Below are 19084 nucleotides of genomic sequence, written 5' to 3'. Positions count from 1 at the left end.
AGGAGCCCTACCTACTGCTGGTTATAAACAGATGTAAAGATCAGTCAAAAGACCGGGAAGACCCTTTTCAATTGGCGCGTTTACAGTTTCCAAAGGGAGGAGGGCAGGGGAGGAGTAACCAGGACCTTCAGGTGTGTCTTCCAATCGCGATAGCCCGTTTTGGCTGTGAATTGTACCCCCCCATCCCCCTTCCGTTAATTAAATAAACGCTCGGAGCACTTTACAGCACACGACGCGGCCCTTGGGGACCTGTTCCTGCGTTGCTCCCATTCTTGAAAACCTCAACTCACAGAGGGTTGAAGAGCTGGCAACATGAATTTCCAGTTCCTAAAGGTGAGAAGAGAGGTGTTGGGTGGAGGACAGATCCGAGGACCGGCAGGGAAAGAGAGGGGTGCTGGCGGCCTGGCTGCCGGAGGGGGTGTGTGCCCGCTGCGTGGGATGGGCGCCGCTGCGGGGTGCACGGTGGCCCCTGGACGCTGCGCACTTCTGGCGCAGGAAGCCGAGTCCGCGCCGCTGGGCGCCTGGCCACAGTGGGCCTCCTCGCCTGGCGGCGACCAGATAAATAGGTGAAGGCCTGCGGGCTTAGCTGGCCTGGAGGTGCCTGGTGTTCTAGGACGCCGAGCCGCGAAGGCCTCCGGGGACACTGGGCTCGCGCCTTGGCCCTCCTGCCTGCGCTCGGAGCGGTTAGGCTGCACCCGGATGGGCCCAGGGATGTTAGTGGGTGGAGAGGTGACAGGCACTCTGAGGGCGGGGGTCCCCCGGGGCAGGGAGGCGAGAGCCGGCTTGTCTCTAATAGGTGCCCGAGAGCCGCTAGGAAGGTGGCCTTGAAGAACAGGCAGGCTGGTGGCTTTGAGGTAGTTGGACGACTGAAAATTCGCCTGCTGACAAGTGGGGCGATGGTCGTCAAGTTAGAGACTCTACCACGACCGCTGCGCTCGGCGAGCGCTCCGCAAATGAGAGCCTCTCCGAAGCTTGGGTCCTACAGGCTCCCCCAGCTCCACGCTTCGCGTTTTCTGGTTTGCGAGGATGCTTGCAAAGGAAGAGCTAAAGGCTGCGAAACCCCTTTGAGGACCCGGCCTGGCGCAGAGCGCTTACAAGTGAGCAGTAGAAAGAGTTGGGCTGGACCCTGGGCTAAGACGAGAAGCATCTGTGCGTGTGTGTAGCCGCTAATTTGAGCATCAGGAAAAACAAACTGCTATTTTGATATTATTGCTGCTATTTTGGAGTGACTGAATTATTTAATACATGTGGCGCCCCGGACGTGCACCTCAGTGGGCTTAGACAGTTCGGATGCTCTTGGACGCCAAGTGTCCGTTCAGTGGGTGCCGGTGCTGCGAGGGAGGGCGTGGGCTAGCGCGTGAATGGGCGCCCTCCCGGACTGCTGCAGGCCCCGGCTTTTCGGCTCTGCTTCGCCGGGCCCCGCCTCTTAACTGCGGTCCCAGCCGGAGCCCAAGCTGTTCCGCGGGGCGACACAGACACCTCGTTTGGTGCACGGCGCCCGCGAGGGCGCTTCGGAGCCTCCACCTGCCGCTCGGATGCCCCCTCCCCGGGACGGGAAGCTGAGTCACAGGCCTGCTCCAGTCCAGCTCTACCCGCCCCGCCGCCTTCCTGGGCTTGCCATGGGTGTGGAGGCGGCGGAAGCCTGCCGCCCGGGTCTGGGAGCCTTGTTTCCAGAGGCAGCTGCCCGCGCATCTTTGGAGGTGGCGCACTGTTGTAGCGCTGCTGTCCTCGCAGACGCCTTGTCGTCTCCGGTCTCTGGTTTCTAGCGCCATCCGAGCGGGCTGGGGGCCGGGGTCCAGGGTTTCAAGCGTGTGGGTTGAGTGCAGGCTCCCTAGGGGGCGACAGAGGGAAGCCGCTGACAACCGTCCAGCCCCATACCCTTGATTGTGCGAGGCGAGCGGCGAGGCTGCTCCCCGGGATCCCGACGTTCTGTTTACACTTGGCGTCTGCGAAGCCGCGGAGGGTCGGAGGGGGCACCCTTCCCAGGCCGTGGCTGCCTAAGGGCGCGGCCACGCAGTCATGCGTCTTCGCGCGGCGAGGGGTGGGGGCCTTGGGGGAGGTCTGTCTTGAGTGTGGGAGCCATCGGCTCTCTGCTCTCGCTCTCGGCTCAGAGCAGAAAAGTTGAGCTCAAGGAAGGGCTGAGATTTCCGGCATCCGGACCAGGGCGCGCGCGTGCCTGGGTTCCGTCCCTGAAGCAGAAGCTGTGCGTGTTTGGGCGGAGTCGGCCTGGCCGGGAAGGTTGAGGATTCGTTTGTGCCGCCTTCCCCATCCAGGGCACAGAAGTTGCGCTCTAGCTTGAGCGCGTGTCCCTTGGAGGGGGGCAGCGTCCAGGTCCAGGGCGCTGGCTTGGGAATGAATGGCCTTTGCCGAGCGGTTCCGAAACCTCTGTGCCCTTGGGGCTCCCTAAACGGAGGTGCGCAAACCCTCGGGGCCCATCGGCTCCCTTTGCCTCCGCCATAGAGGCCCCGGGGCTGCGAGGGATTTCCGTCCCTCCGGGTGGCTTTGGCGAGCGCTGCTGAGGAAAGGAAGGGCAGCCAGGACCTGGGGCGGGGGGTTGGTGCCTTGTTGCCCAGCCCTGGACCCAACATGCCCGGCGGTAAAGTTGCAGGCGTGGACGAGACAAGTTGTTCAAGCTGCATCCCCGGCCGGGTCTTGGAGTCAAAGCCGGGGCTAGAAGGCCCAGCGTGGAGGAGAGCTCCTGCGTCACTGGTCTGGATGTCTGGGGCGCCCAGAGGCTCAGCAGCCTCCCTCGAAAGTACCTGGGACCCCAATCTTCCACGCCCAGGGCGCCAGCATGCCTACCGCACCGGGTCCGATACCTGCCCTGAGCAGGTGCCCCCTGCCCCCACTCCCGAGTACCAGGAGCGCTGCTTCTGCGGTTTTCTCTTTTACCCCCCGTCCCCCCACCACGGTGTCTTGAAAGCTAGGTGTCAGGGGTCGTGTGTGCACTGTCTTTGTACGTATCCTAGTGCAGAGCCCGCAGACAAGCCTGAAAAGCCCCCAGTGGTTTCGTCTCCAGGTTTTGTTCTCACAACTGGTCGGAATATCACCTGGAATCTGTCTACTCTCTGGGGCGAGGAAGAACCTTTCGCTTGGAAGACGCCTATTTTTATTTTGGTTATTTTATTTTAGGCCCATCTCGGTTTAAAGAAATGCTAAAGTTCAAACAAACCCGAGCGGGAGTAGGGAAGCAGTGGGTGCATTCGTTCTGTGAATTGGGAGCAGCGTCCACTCCACAGGCCCGGGGCAGTAAACTGATAGGTATTGATTATTGCAAAACCGGATTCGGAATCAAATCGAAAGATTCCTTCTCTGATTGCCTGAGAATGTTTAAATTCAGCTGCCGAGAATTAGCGACTTTCCCCTTGAAGCAAAAAAAAAAAAAGGTTAATTACAATAATTGGGCCAATGGATTTCGTTTCTTTAAAATGTTTCAGCATTGCGCTTTGCTTTCAAGGTTGGGGGGCAAATGCATATTGGGGGGAGAGGCAACGTTTATGTGGAAGGAAGTTTCGTTTTCTGCCTGTATCTGCGGACCCCGGGTGCTCACCTCTCCAGCGGGGGTCCCTCCACGGCCCCTCCTCCTCCCCCCACCTCTTCCCTCGTCCCCGCCTGTGACGCTAGGGTTGCATTCAGCCCCGCACCTCTTTTCAAGGTTGAGTTGAGGCTTTGAGTGCCTGGCCCGTCGGAGGAAGCTGCCGAGCCGGCGCCGGGCAGGGCAGGGCCGGGCGAGGGTAGGCGGGTGCCCCCCACCCGCCTCCCGGCCGCAGCCCAGCCTTGGAGATGGAGCTTCGGGCGATGGCGGCGAAACGCCGTTGTCCGACACTTCGGGGCCGGTGGAGCGGCCCGCCCGCTCGGTGGCGCTTGGGGCCGACTCCCCAGAAGGCCTTCCCACCCCCGCCCCCTCGGAGGACCCCGAGCGCACTGCGCCCACGCCGTGCGGGGGAGGGCGTCGTCCCTCGGAGGGACTGGGACTCCAGCTGCCTGATTCCAGTTTAAATCTCCTTGGAGCGGGTGTTTGGGACGTTTTAGGAGATAGGGAGATCTCAGCTGTTGAGACGTCTTTTGGAGGGTGGGGGAAGCCGCTGTCGGTGAAAGAGGGGGGGGCTCTTGGGTTCGGATCCCGGTCCCCAGCTCTGCCAACCTCAGGTGTGTGCTTGGTGAGGGTGACTGATGGATGGCGTGATGGGGGACGCTGGCCTCTTAGGTTTGCGGCTGTCAGCGAGGTGCGGCCCATTCGAATCCTCTCCTAAGCCCCCCGAGGCGTGGGTCTCCGCGCGGCGCCGGGCCAGGATGAGGGGCGGAGCTAGGCTGGGACTGGCTGGGGGCCGCCCCGCCCGGCGCCGGGGCCTTCGCGCCGGCCCCCGGGGAGGAGTTATGATAATTTCTTCTCATTAAGGCGCCCGGATCCCCCGGCTATCGCCTGGACACACACTGCGGGCGCGGCTTCCCCGGTCCCCGGCCGCGGCCTCTACACCCGCGGCGGCACCATCTACAATCGCGGAGCCGCCGATGCGCGTCCAGTGACCGGGACGGCTAGGCCCGCGCGCGGCGGGGGCAGCGGCAGACGTCTGGCCACCGTGACCCCAATTTTGGATTTACCGCTCGGGGGGTGGGGGGAACGTGGATTTAACTGGCGACTGTTTTGGGGGACGCCGGACGCCATGTTGTGGAAAATAACCGATAATGTCAAGTATGAAGAGGACTGCGAGGTGAGCTGGGCACAAGGGCGCAGCCTGGCCCCGCCCGAGTACAGTCCCGGAGGCGCGGGCCACTGGACCGAGGTCGGGGGCGAGGGCGCAGGAGCAGCGAACAGGCACCCACCGCTCGCCCTTCGATGGGACAGGGTCCACTTTACCGGACATTCCCTAGTGCGTTTCTCCGGGGTCCCCTTTCTGAATCGGGCCTTTACCTAAATATCCAGTGTCGGGAATGAGGCTTGTAAAGAGCGTAGCAGATCCCACCCACAAAGCTTACCGGCCGGTTTCTTGCGAAGCAAAACAGCCCTTTTCCCCGATTTCTCGGAAGAGCGTTGGGCCTGCAACTTTTAGAGGTGGCTTTTACGCACGAAACCTCCGTCCCAAGGAGTCAGACGAGGTGACCTGCTGGCGACACCTTTGCGGAGTCTCCTCCGAGGCGGGCTTGTCACCTGCCCCGCTACCTCCTTGGGGAAACAAGAAAACAACCGAAGTTTGGCTTTCCAGAGAAGGGGGGGCCGGGGGGGGGCGCTGAGGCCAGATGGGGCCGTAAGCGCTCGGGAGTGCTCCAGCCAGTCGGACAGGTTGAGCTAGAGTTTCGGAGAGTGGGAGGGAGGGAGGCGGCGAGCGGAAAGAGGAAGAAGACGCAGGCGGCGCGAGGCGTGAGCCTGGGCCCCGGGAGAGGGGAGCGGTGGCGGCGGGGACGCGGGAGAGCCGTGCGCCCGCGGGACCTAGAGGGGCTGCCCCTGTTTGCAGGCCCGGGCACTTCAGCTAGGGGGCGACGGTGTCATAGCTCTCCTGGTCCCCCGCCACCCCTGTGACCCCGGGAACACATGGCGACACGTCCTTTGAGAATTAAGTCGGACAGCCGTGGGGCGAGGGAACGTGCCCAGGCAAGGTTGCCCAATTTTCGGGGTCCTTCGTTCTCCGTGCCCGACTTATGGGGAGACTGACGGTGGCTGGGCAGGACGGCGTTACTTGGTCGGGACACAGCTAGCAGGGAGCGCACCCCTGGCTGCGGCGGGCTCCTCCCTGAGTCCCTTGGGCGGCGCTGGGTGGCTGCCCCCGCTAGGGAGGGTCTCTCGCCCGGAGGTCTTTGTCCTGAGGGCGTGGAAGGGAGGGTCCCTGGGGCGGGGAAACGGCGCACTTCCTGCGCGGCGCGCATTATTCGCGCCCACCGCTACCCCACTTTGGGCCGACGACGCCAGCATGTGCGGGCTCGTGAGCGACCGCGCTCTGCGCTGCCTGCAGGCTTTCTCCCCGGACCCCTGCCCCAGCTTCTTCCGGCCCAAGGCCTGGCATTCGGATTTGGAGCCGCAGAATACCTCGGGCGTCAGACCTTCGCCGCGGGGCCCGGAGGGCACGTTCCTCCAGGTCTTTCTCCAGTTTCCCCTTCCTCTGCGGACTAGCGGTTGACAACGAAACCCCCAGGGCACGTTGCTCCCCGGGGCCTTTTGGCCCGAGGGCAGGCCCCGCGGGGGTCGGTCCGGGCTGGTGCGGTGGGCCCCCGGGGGTCACAAGGCTCAGCGCGGTGGCCGCGGGCCGTGCGCAGTAGCGGGGTTTCGTACTAACCGGGTCTCCGTTTCTGTGCCCCAGGATCGCCACGACGCGAGCAGCAATGGGAACCCGCGCCTGCCTCACCTCTCCTCCGCCGGGCAGCATCTCTACAGTCCCGCGCCGCCCCTCTCCCATGCTGGAGTCGCCGAATACCAGCCACCACCCTACTTCCCGCCTCCCTACCAGCAGCTGGCTTACTCGCAGGCAGCCGACCCCTACTCGCATTTGGGAGAAGCGTACGCCGCCGCCATCAACCCCCTGCACCAGCCGGCGCCCACCGGCAGCCAGCAGCAGGCCTGGCCGGGCCGCCAGAGCCAGGAGGGGGCTGGGCTGCCCTCGCACCACGCGCGCCCGGCCGGCTTGTTGCCCCACCTCTCCGGGCTGGACGGCGGCGCCGTGAGCGCCCGCAGGGACGCCTACCGCCGCTCGGACCTGCTGCTGCCTCACTCGCACGCTCTGGACGCCGCGGGCCTGGCCGAGAACCTGGGGCTCCACGACATGGCGCACCAGATGGAGGAGGTGCAGGTGAGCGCCTCGGCTCTGCCCGGACCCGTTCGCCCCACTGCCTCTCTCCTACCCCGTCCAGGCTCCCCCGAACTTAAAGGAAACTTTGTCATTTCTCCCCCAGAATGTCGACGACCAGCACCTACTTCTGCATGATCAGACGGTTATTCGCAAAGGTACGGAGTGAGCACGAGTTCTTTTCTTCCTCTGGCATCACACACCCTGCAGTGGTTCTTAGCGGTAACTGGGAAGTTATTAACTTATTGGTGAGGTAGGGCTTTTGGTATCCGATTTGGGACATTTGTGGTGGAAGGGAGTGACAGGGACTCGAGGCAGATAGGTTTTAGGAGTGAGAAGACGGGGCATTTCTTTAAGATCTAAATGGAAAAGGATGCTCTCAGGAGCTGCCCCTCAATCTCCGGATTTGTTACTCCATAGTTTTCCCTTGGTGGGTGTTACTTCTTAAATTCGAGAGTGTTTTTACACTGCTCCAGGAAAGAATCCCAGAGTGAGTTAAGGCTGTGACTTAATTTGGAAAACAAGTCACCACATATACCCTTAGTGGAGTGATTGGTTCTGTGACAATTTTAATTGTTGAACGGGTTGATGTGATTTTATTTCTGATTTCAAATATGCACAGGGGTAAGGAGCCTTAATTCTGACTTGCAAAAAGAAGGTGGGACACAGTTTGGTCTACAAAACAGCCTTAAAAGCATCAGGCTGGGTGATCTGTCGGGTTTATGCAGGGATGAGGGGGGCGGGGGTTTGGAAAATTGGATTACTTGGGCGACTGAGTGGCTCATGAAATTAAGCTACGTACTGCCAGGATTCCCAGTTTAGCTCTGTTGGGAAATGGGGTCATCCTAAATGAAATGTAGCTATGGTCTGTTACTTGAGGTTAAACTGTTTGAAATCAACTGAGGAAAAATGAGTTTGGGGGAAAAAAAGAAAAAAGAAAGAAAACCTCAGAAAATAAACTGAATTTCCCAGTAAACTTAGAACAGGTGTGTTTGTATTTTAAAATTTACTGTGATCAGTTGCACTGAAAGATTTTGCCAGATGATTATGTCCTGTGATTTTGGATATTCGTTGAGTGAGGGGGAAAAAAGAAATCTTCATTTATTTAGTTATGAAGTAGTCTTTTGAAAACAAACGTTCTAACGAAACAGATTTTAACAGTGGTCAGAAAATGCAAACCCTCCACGCGTGGGATCTTGACTAATTAACTTCCCAAGGTGTTAAATTGTGAAATTCAGATTCGATTATCTTTGAAGAATATGGCTTTAAAAAAATCTGCTTGCAATTTATAGTCCAACATGCAGTCAGTTGTTCAAAGAGCTCTTTCAGCTTTGGTTAGTGGTTTGCTTGGGAACGCCACTTCTGATCTTCACTCACAGGTCCTATTTCAATGACGAAGAACCCCTTGAGTCTCCCTTGTCAGAAGGAGCTGGTGGAGGCTGTGATGAATCCCAGCGAGGTCTTCTGCTCGGTCCCTGGAAGATTGTCCCTCCTCAGCTCTACATCTAAATACAAAGTGACAGTTGCCGAAGTCCAGAGGCGACTGTCCCCGCCTGAGTGCTTAAATGCTTCATTACTGGGAGGTGTCCTCAGAAGGTACATGGGGACACGTTCTGGGCATGGCGGTTGAATGGTTGGGGATGAATAACAGAAAAGGACCAGGGAGATAGTTTTAACATTTATGGAACTTTGGTACCTAACGCTGAATTCTCATTGGCTCAGGGAGTTTTAGTACACGTTTTCTCTTTTAGAACGTGCCAGATGTAGAAGGAAGTGTTAAAACAGCGCTAACAAATTCTCATTTTGTTAGAATTTGATTCCTTGTATGAGCGGTAGCATCTGTATTCAGAGTAGAGGAGCTCCATGGGTCTGGTTCCCCCAGGGAGTTGTTTTTTTGGGGGCTGCTGCAGTTTCTACAAGTGAAAATTTGTCTGCTCTGTGCAACTTCCAATGTTCTGTGATTAAAAAAAAATAATGTTGGCGATGCTGAGAAAGATGTTTGAATTGAATTTTACAGGGATTAACTAATAAATTAAGGATTCCCTGTATCACTTGATTACGAGCCACGTAACGTAGGTTGTTTCTGACAGATCTCTGTTTTGTAAGCAGCATGTTAGGCATTTAGAATTTTAAAGTGGTTTCTTGAGAAAAGAATTTTTTATTTTATTTTATTATTATTTTGCTCAGAGCCAAATCTAAAAATGGTGGCCGATCCTTGCGGGAGAAGTTGGACAAGATTGGGTTGAATCTTCCAGCGGGGAGACGGAAAGCTGCCCACGTCACCCTCCTGACATCTTTAGTAGAAGGTCAGTGGAGTTGTGTTTTTGTTTTGCGGTGTTTTTAGTTAGTGCTGTGTTGAGTCTTTAATATTTCTCTAAAGAAAAGGTTAGGGACTTCCTGGCGATCCAGTGGTTGAGACTTCGCCTTCCAATGCAGGGGGCGTGGGTTCGACCCCTGATCGGGGAGCTAAGATCCCACATGCCGTAGGGTGCGGCACCCCCCCCCCCCCCCCCGCAAAAAAAAGGTACAAGAAAAGGTTAAAAACAACTCTTAGTCACAAAAGAGAGATGCAAGCGATTTTGCCATGCGTTCATTACAATGAATCACAGTCATTTAATCAAATAAGTTAACATTTAACGATGTGTCTGCTGAAGTATTCTGTTCTGGGTCTCCCAGAAAATCATTGTTAAAAAGAAACGGGTTTTCCTAAGACACCACATTATCAGATGAACCAGTTTTTGAAGGATGCAATCGATCATTTGGTACACCTTTTCTTAAAACTGGTTACCGGTGGGCAGCAGGACCGTTTCTAGTCTTTGTAGCTGTGGAATATTGGGACTGTGGTCAGTGAAGAGAAAAGCCCTTGTATACAATGAGCCTAGCCCAATTCACAGTTCCTTTGTTCATTTTCCCCATCAAAAAAAAAAAAGTAATGGGGCCCACAGATGAGCCCCTCTCCCCAGTCCTAAGATAGTTAGGATGTGACATTTCAGTTTCTTGAATGGACCTGCGCCCCGAACCTGGAAAGTAGCCAAGAATGCAATACGGCCTTTTACAAAGTGGGCAAGGGAAAAGTGAAATAATTATTTTTCAAAACAAAACAAGCTCGTTGTTACTGCGCACAGGAAAATGAGTTGATGAACACGGAGGGGGCTTATCCGTAAGCCTGGAGCGGCCGCCAGCACCTCGCCCAATCAGCAGGGCGCTGGGCCCCGGCTCGGGGGCCGGGGGAGCCAATGAGGGGTGGTCTCCTGGTAGTCAGGCAATCTTTTGAACACTTTCTTTCCCTGGTCTAAATGGCGCGACCGCGCTGCTAAAAGAGACTTGGCAGGGCCCTGCTCTACCTTTTTACGAGTGTCTTTGGAGGTCAGGGCAAGGAGAAAGGAGCTGCCTGTTCGATGCTGTTGGGGACCAGCTGTCCTGCATGGAGAATGGTGGATTCCGCGTGCGTGGAGCATAAATGCGGCTCCCCTAGGTTTCCTTACCGGCCAGGCAGGGGTGCTTGAATGAGAAAGCGTGTGCCTGAACAATGGTTCTCAGATGTTGATTTAGTGAGTCGGGGGAGGGAAGTGGGGATGGTGGGTGAGGTCCACCATCTGGGTTTGTAAAGCTCTAGCAGCCCCAAATCTTGGAACCAGAAAGAACCCAGCGCCTCGGGTGGGAAATGACACCCTCGCCCTCGTTTTCCTCCCTCTGTGCCCCCCAATACCTGAGACGAGAGGGTAGGTAGGGCTCCTAACATTTCCGGTAGGAAACACTCCTGCTTCTCTTTCTTAAAGCAACATTCTAGAGACTTACCTCCACCAGTAATGGGGCGCTCTCATTTAGAAACAAAGTTCCGTGTCAAAGACTTTTGTCCCAGTTTCATAAAGAAAAGTGACAGTTTGCTTCTTTGTCAGTCATGCTCACTCCCCCTAAGTTTTCCGACTTCTGCACTACCAACGGATGCTAGATGCTGTTTTAGCAGCGAGAGGAGCATCTGCTCAGCTTGGGCAGAGGACTGGGCTAACATCGTTTAAGTACAGTTAAAATTTTCAGACTTTTTTTTTTTTTCTTACATTGTATGATTTCACCCTAGGGGAGGCTACCCACTGCAAGTACCCAGGAGGTTCTGCTTACTGGCTGGATCGTTGTCCCCTTGTATGATTGCATTTGAGAATGCAAAATGCCTGCTAGACCAATACCGATAGCGCTGGAAAAAGAGGGAAGGGACAGTTTGCCTTGGGGACCACAGTGGCCCTAAAGTCTGTTGCCATTGCTGATTATTCTAGGTGAGGCTGTTCATTTGGCTCGGGACTTTGCCTATGTCTGTGAAGCAGAATTTCCTAGTAAATCCGTGGCCGAGTATTTAACCAGACCTCATCTCGGAGGACGCAATGAGATGGCAACTAGGAAGAATATGCTGCTGGCGGCACAGTAAGTATCCAGGCTTGAGAATGTGATGCCCCGATGCCCTGACCTTGCAGCTGAGGGGCCAGCACAGTCCCTGGTGCTCAAGGACGAAAGGCTCCTTAAGTAAGTTAGGGTGTTGAGCAAGAGGAAATGGCAAGGAGCATCTTTTTCTGAGTCAAATTAGAGTAACTTTCTGTAGGATTGAAAAGAATTAGAGCAGTGAGTGTATTGCTCAGAATGAGTGTTTTTGAGCCGTTGAGTTCTTCAGCTCAAACTAGTTAAGCTACTCTTTCATTGTCTTATTTGCATGTCTTACAAAAATGTGTTGAGGACAATTTATTTTATCACATCCAGTCAAGATCCTGCGCCTTCTGCCTCCTGATAACAAGATGTTTTTGATTTTTAAAATGTAATGATCGGGTTGTGTGTGTAGGAGACGAGGGCAAATGAAATGTCTCAAAACGACTTAATGCAGCTGAGGGATTTCTCACAGAAACCAAGAGTAAATGGATTTTAAAATCATGGTAAATGAAGCAGAACTAGTCAAGTGGGAAATAGGGCAAAAGCGAGCACAGTGAACCAGCCTGTATCGAAAGAGTGAGTTTCAGGGAGATGAATTCAGGGATCTTGACAGAATTGGTTTAAGGAACCAGTCTGCATCAAGTAAAGCTAGCCCTTACTCTCCTGGGCTGGAATTCTGACTCCACCTCTTACCAGTCCTGGTGACCTTGGCCAGTTGATTCTGGCATTAATCCTTTTATCTTCTCTAATTGCAGTGAGGATTAAATAAGATAGTACTTAAAAGAGTTTAGTTCAGGGCTTCCCTGGGGGCGCAGTGGCCAAGAATCCGCCTGCCAATGCAGGGGACACGGGTTCGAGCCCTGGCCCAGGAGGATCCCACGTGCCGCGGAGCAACTAAGCCCGTGCGCCACAGCTACTGAGCCTGCGCTCTAGAGCCCAAGAGCCACAACTACTGAAGCCCACGTGCCGCAACTACTGAAGCCCGCGTGCCGAGAGCCCGTGCTCCGCAACAAGAGAAGCCACCGCGATGAGAGGCCCACGCACCACAACGAAGAGTAGCCCCCGCTCGCCGCAACTAGAAGAAAGCCCGCGCGCAGCAACGAAGACCCAATACGGCCAAACATAAATAAAAAGAGTTTAGTACAGGGCCCAGCACAGAATAGGTGCTAAGCGCGGCAGCTGCCTATTGCTATCAGTTTAAAATGTACTTCCTTGGCCAGCCCCAAATTCTCGTTGCCTCTAGGTGTCATCCCCACACTAGTTTGTGCTCTTTACCTGTCACGGCCTAGATTGAACTCAGTGGTGTGTGTTGACTGTCTTTCACAGGCAAGTGTGTAAAGAATTCACAGACCTTCTCAATCAAGACCGAACTCCCAATGGGAACAACCGGCCCACTCCGGTCCTGGAGACCAGCATTCAGAACTGCTTGTCTCATTTCAGCCTGATTACCCACGGGTTTGGCAGCCAGGCCATCTGTGCTGCTGTGTCTGCCATGCAGAACTACATAAAAGAAGCCCTGATGGTCATAGACAAATCCTACATGAACCCCGGAGACCAGAGTCCAGCCGATTCTAGCAAAACCCTGGAAAAGATGGAGAAGCACAGGAAGTAAAACAGGGGTGAACAAAGGGCCGAAGCGTCTGGAAGGAAAAGGACTCCAAAACCGGTCTCGACCAGGACAAACTGGGAACCCCGCTTGCCTGGGGGACAGAGTTTGTTATCCACCTTCCCACGAAAAGGGCCTCCGTCGGATTTCCAGATCTTCACGTGCCCTCCTGGATTCCTTAGTACTTAAGGAGTGCTGAAGTGTCTCCTAAGCTCTGGACGCGCTGTCGGGAGGTGACAAGTGCTGGTTCTTTACCCATTAAGCTGATACTTTAGTTTTTGGAACCCCATTCTTCCTTTCTCTGAAAGTGGTGCTACAAGTTTTGGAACCTTTTAAATAAATTCCCTGGGCTCACAAAAACCCACACACACATAGCTGTTGAGATGTCAAATTGATGTGATTCAGATCCACTATAACTTTCAGTGTTACGGTAAAAGTATTTATGTAGCCTCTTCAGCTCATCCTACATACCGCGGGAGGCAAGGATTCTGTCCGCTTAAGAACTGGTTAATAGGTTGGTATTTGACACACTTTAAATCCCTTGTTCACAGGGACCCTTCGGGTTTTACGAAACTTGTAGAAGCAAAGCCTGCTGATGATTTTATGTTTTTCTTTTTAAGAAAAAAACAAAACAAAACTTTGAAAGTTAACTCTTCAAATAGGAGGAGACTCTTTGAAAAGACATGTTCCTTTAAGGTACGGAAGCTTTATTTTGCGTATTTATTTCACATCTTGGTGTTTCGAGAAAACTTGAAAAGGGGTGGGCATGAAGCATTTTTTTTTTGCTGTCTCTCATCCCAAGTCCCAGAGGAGAATTCTGTATTTTGAGAAGCTGCGTTGAGTGTACAGATTTTATTTATGCATAATTTAATGGGGTCTGTAAATACGGGTGCACTTCTTATGACTTTTTGAGAAATGGGATTCAACTTTAATATTAGCTTTTAAAGGTGACGGGGTAATCTAAGACACATCTTTAGGCTTTATTCATATGTACACAGGGTATTAAGAGTCAAGAGTATCCTGAGTGCTGTTCTCGACTCTGGAAGACTCTAATTTAATTGAAGCTTTCTGTTCACAAAGCAATAACTTTGTCTTATTCCTGTTGGGCTGACCCCCAAGATGAGTGTGAAGTACAGTGTGTGTGGGTGAAAACGGAGTTTTGGAATTGAGCTCCTTGCCTGTAAATGTTCCCTAAATAATTGTTATGTATATGAAACCTGTATAATAAAAAGAAAGTATTCTCAATAGAAGCTGTGAAAGTCTGGTTGTAACTTGATGTGTTTTTTTTAATCTTCTAAGAGGAGTGGAAGAATGGCAGAGCTGATTTCTGGGTTTTGGCTGTGGCTTAGTTAATGAGACGGAACAGGAAATCTCTGTGCCGAGGGGAATCTGGAGTTTCCTTTTGTCTCTCTTGGAAGACTGCTCTGTTGCGCCACGTCTCGCACTCATCAGCGGTTCTCGACTGTGTATGGTACCATCTTCCCCAACGCAAGGGCTGTTGGGAGATGCGTGAGGGACGGTTGATGGACAACAAGAGAGGAATCCATAGTTTGGGAATCCTGTCTCTTGCGTAAGGCTGCTCAGTTGAGAAACACTGTACTTATGGTGAAGTTGCCACCTCACAATTTTGAGAATGGAAATGAGATGATTGTTGGTAAATCCTTGGGCAGATCCTCCTTGGGAGGACTTGGCAGGCATTCAGTCAAATGCAAGCAGTGGCTGTGTGGTAGGTGCTCTGAGTGTTTTCAGTCAATTGAAATGCTCCGTCTTTGGGAACGTGATGATGCCCATCGATCCAAGGGATCTTAATCATTTTGTCTGCTGGGCAGATCAGAGGTTGGGTCTCTGTACTTGCGGAGCAGAAGAGACCAGCGGGGCTTGTGTACTTGCTGGATGTGTGCAAGGATCTTGGGTGCACACCGACACTCCTTGATTTCAAGTTGAAGTGGCCTGGCACATCCTCCAGGAAGTGATGTGTTTATAGTTTGGCATGAGTGGCTGCACTTGAACGTTGGATAAGGCTATTGCTTCAACTCCAGTCTCATAATCCTTAATTCATAACTCTACCAAATGGTCAGCATTCCCTGATTTAATGTTGGCATTGGATGTTGTTAAGTAACGTAAACTCTGCCAGCCTGATACTGTGCTCTTGGCGGCCTGTTCTTGGCCACTGAACGTTCCCATTAAGTCGGATTTATCCTGCTGGTGTGTCAGGATCAAAACTGCTTTGCGTTAGAGCAGCAAGAAGGTCTCACTGGCGCTTACTTCTCAATCAAGACGTGAGACGTTGGGTGTTAAGAGGAAGTCATGGGGGCAAAGGGCTGAAGGAAAAAGGACTGTTTTCTTATCGGCATCTTCACTTGCCTTTGGACCAGAGTCTGGCTTTGAGGAGCTGTGCTGAATTGTAGTGCAGACAATGTTCTGGAATCAACCCAGGATTGAAGTGAGTCATAAGCAGGGCTTATGCCTGGCTCAGCGCTCAGCTCTCCTTTTTCCTCGCTCCCACTGGACACCCGAGGACAGCTACCGGGTTCCTGGGTCCAGTGCATGATAACAGGTCTTACTTCCCAACACTGAGCTGATGCTGTGGAGAACAACCAAGCACCCTCGTGAGGTCCCCACCGAAACACTGGCTGTCTTGGCTTTCCCTTCGGTGAGAGAAGGGTTTCCTGCCCTCGGAGCGCTTCCAACTCCCAGGACCATCAGATCAATGGACTCCTGTTTTTCCCAGGAGCCAGTGTTTTTGTTTCAAGTCTTGTGTTGGTAAGAATTCTATTCCTTTCTCCCTTTTCCCTTCACCCTGTGCCGTAGTTGTCGGCTGGCTCTTTGATAGGTTGGGCTTGCTTTTTATGAAGACACGAGGTGCTGCTGAAGTCTTTGCCCTCTGGGAGAAGAAATGAAGATGCTCCCTTTTTTTCCCTGGTTGCACCAAAGGAAAACCATTGTCTGAAGGCACGTGCGGTCTAACATTTATGTATGAGAGGGACTCGGCAGGACTCAGCATCTGTAAACTGGACACCTGCCCATCCTGGTACCTGGCACCTTGGAGGTGCTCGCCTGACACTTAGAGGTTCTCTGGAAGGTCAGAGGGTGTTTTCAATAGCACGTGATGGTTGTCTTATCTCCCAAGTGCACACAATTTAAGTTGTGCGTTAGGAGAGGGACGGTTAGTCTGTTTCTCATTTGAAATGATTTCATAACAACCATCATTCTTTTCTCTTTGGGGGCCTAGTGTCAGGGTGAGGTCTGAGACCTGAAGTTCCTGTATTTGGATGTTAAAACACAAAACAGGATAAGGTCATGGATGGGTGAGAGACAGAGAAACTCCTTCTAAGGCCCCGCAGTGGTGGGGATGCGGGAGCCACTGCCTGTTTCCCGGGGTGAGTGTTGGTTACCAGCTGTTGTGGATTCCTGTACAGGTTGCTGTGACTTCCGAGGACTTCGGGTACAGGTCCTCCTTGACTGACGATGGGGTTAAATCCCAATAGACTTATCCTAAGTTAAAAATAGCTTTAGGTCAAAAGCATATTTATTGTACATCAACTATACCTCAATTTCCTTTTTTCTCTTTTTTTTTTTGGCTACACTGTGCAGCTTGTGGAATCTTAGTTCCCGGGCCCTGGCAGTGAAAGCACCAAGTCCTAACCACTAGACTGCCAGGGAATTCCCTATACCTCATTTTCAAAAAAATGTATTTAATTCACTTAACCTATCAAATGTTAGAGCTTAGCCTCGCCCACCTTAAACCTGCTCAGAACACTTAAATTAGCCTACAGCTGGGCAGAATCATCTAACACAAAGCATATTTTATAGTAAAGGGTTGAATACCTCATGTAATTTGTTGACTGCTCTATGGCAGGTGGAAACCAGAATGGTTGTCTGGGTCCAGAGTGGTTGTGAGTGTGAGTCACTGACCCTCATTTGCCACCGCCTAGCATCACTAGCCCAGGAAAAGGGCAAAATTCAAACTTCGAAGTATGGTTTCTACTGAATGCATATCATTTTTGCACCATTGTTAAGTTGAGATGTAAGTCAAACCATCATAAGTCAGGGACCGATTGTACTTCTAGTCTTTTCCTTTTCCCGGGGTGTGTTGGGGTAATGAAGTGGCGGTTTAGTTTGCCTTCCTTTACAGCAGGTGGAGAACCCAGGAAGTAGCTGCCCTTGGCTGCAAGGGGAAGAACAGTCTGAGGTTCGTTTAAGCACGTTTTCCAGGTGAGGGAGCTTTCTCTGATCCCTGGCATGGCAGTGACCGTCGGCCAATGCCTCTCTATCTGTCTGAGCTCAGTGGGCGGTGAGGCTTTTCCCCTTAGTTGGAGATAAGAAAGGTTTGGGGCAGCTGTTGCTACTTGATGATCTGATCGTTGTTGACTTACCCTTCTTATATCTCAGATACATTGAATTTCTCTTCCAGTTGACAGTCTTCATTTGCTTCTCTGAAATCTGCAGGCCACCGGGCTGGGAGGCTTGGTGACACTTGGAGCCATCAAAACCCGACTCCTTCCTGGTTTTGCCAACCCAGGCTGGCGTTATGCCCAAGGTCCACTCATGCAGGGTGTACCTAGCCTTTGTCCGCTAGCAACACAACATAATCTGCAGAAACAAACCTGACCTCGTGAATTTTGAAAATTACTATTACGTTGGAGTCCATAGTTTCATGGAATGCTCAGTTACTTTTCGCACCATCATAAACACTAATTTCCCTGCCTCGTTTGGATAACATTTCGATGCGGGAGATGGGTAGAAGAAAAGCGTGGAAACTGAGAGGAGTTGAAAGGCATAACTCCAGGGACCTCTTCGGGAAGAGCTTTGTTAAGAATGTTTACAAGGTCAAATCTCAGTGGGTTTTTTTTTTTTTTCCCCCCCTTCGGTCGCCCCCTGAAGCTTGTTGGTTTTGGTTCCCAACCAGGGATTGAACCCAGGCCCTTGGGCCCTTTGCGGTGAGAGTGCAGAGTCCCAACCACTAGACCACTTGGGTTTTTGTTTTTTTTTTTTCTTTTTCATGACACATCGAGTGTTCCTTGAGGCTTCCCAACATTTTCCAAGGAAACATCTTACTCTTAAGGAATGATCCTCACAGGTGAGAGTATGGGAGTTGGATGGGTTGAAGAGGATACCCTGGCATCTGGCCCTTACTGAGATTAGAAGGCTTTAGGGACTTCATGGGTGTTAGGGGTTGAATTGTATCTCCCCAAAAGGTATGCCCTAGTCCTAACCCCTATACCTCAGTTGTGACCTTATTTGGAAATAGGCTTGTAATTAAGATGAGGTCATGCTGGAGTCCAGTGGGCCTTAATCCCATATGACTTGTGTCCTTACAAAAAGAGAAGAGGCACAGACACACGAGGGGAGAAGGCCACGTGAGGTCAGAGGCCGAGATTGGAGGGATGCAGCCACGAGGGTTGCTGGGTTGCTGGCCACCTCCCGAAGATGGAAGAGGCGGGAAGGATTCTCCCCTACAGATTTCAGAGGGAGCGTGGCCCTGCTGACACCTTGACTTGGATGTCTACCCTCCAGATGTGTGAAACAATAAGTTTCAGCTGTTTTAAGTTGCCCAGTTTGTGGCACTCTGTTATGGCAGCTCTAGGAAATGAATACAATTGTTAAATTCTTTTTCCTGTGCTCTTTTCTTCCCATTGATCGTTCTGTGGGTTCTTTTCTAAACATGCATATCATATCTGCACAAAGAATGAGAAATCCACCTCCGTGGTCTAACCACTGGGCCAGGTCCAGTTAACATCATGGAGACTCTTCAGTGTTAAATGAAGCATCGTTTTCCTGCTTGTACCTTCTTAACAGCTACGTTGATGCATGGTGCTGTCGCCTGGTGGCAACTGCATTAGCCAGTGACCTGATCTTTCATCATCTTGGGGAGAAGTCACCCCAACATCCCTGTCCAAAGCAAATTCAAAACTCTGAGAGGAAAAAAAAAAAAAAAAACAACTCTGAGAGGTCCCTTTCACTTCCTTCTACTTGTTTCATTTCACTGGGTACCTCTGGGTATCCCAATATTGACCCCTGAGAGCAATGGCTGCTAAACTTGGCAGGTCATCAGAGGTCCTTGGAAGGATCAGATATTGAGGTCCTTCTGTTGCCTTTGACCTACTGAATCAGAAACTCTGGGCTTAGGGTCTAGGAATCTATTTTACTAAAAACAAACTTCTCCTGGCGATCTTGATGGTGAGCTGAGTTGAGGAACCACTGCCTTCCAGGATCTTCTAGCTCTAACGTTTTGCTGAGTCACATCCCTTCTGGATGCTCTTGTGTCCTCAGCACCTTCTCCAGGTGA

At 52.4% G+C, this 19084-nt stretch overlaps 1 protein-coding gene across 9 annotated transcripts in view; it reads left to right on the top strand.

Annotated features, from left to right (window-relative positions):
* Positions 1–390: 390 nt before the first annotated feature.
* The window catches only part of TFAP2C (transcription factor AP-2 gamma), a 169948-nt gene continuing 151254 nt past the window's right edge, over positions 391–19084 (top strand). Inside the window, exons 1-7 of one of the 9 annotated variants that reach the window (XM_027086927.1) lie at positions 809–1097; positions 6294–6779; positions 6883–6934; positions 8156–8372; positions 8964–9082; positions 11048–11192; positions 12516–14054. In XM_027086927.1, the coding sequence (XP_026942728.1) occupies positions 897–1097; positions 6294–6779; positions 6883–6934; positions 8156–8372; positions 8964–9082; positions 11048–11192; positions 12516–12801 (1506 nt within the window). In that variant the 5' untranslated portion in view covers positions 809–896 and the 3' untranslated portion in view covers positions 12802–14054. Of the gene's footprint in view, positions 1098–1754; positions 4713–4877; positions 5098–5214; positions 6072–6293; positions 6780–6882; positions 6935–8155; positions 8373–8963; positions 9083–11047; positions 11193–12515; positions 14055–19084 lie in introns of those variants that run through there. The other 8 variants (XM_027086932.1, XM_027086930.1, XM_027086931.1 and 5 more) reach the window with 8 other exon arrangements.

Source organism: Aethalodelphis obliquidens, unplaced genomic scaffold (genome assembly GCF_003676395.1).
Source record: "Aethalodelphis obliquidens isolate GAN/ISIS:26980383/991018 unplaced genomic scaffold, ASM367639v1 scaffold57, whole genome shotgun sequence".
Classification (NCBI taxonomy): domain Eukaryota; kingdom Metazoa; phylum Chordata; class Mammalia; order Artiodactyla; family Delphinidae; genus Aethalodelphis; species Aethalodelphis obliquidens.
Note: the sequence above shows the minus strand (reverse complement) of the source record. Positions and strands in the feature narration are given on the sequence as shown.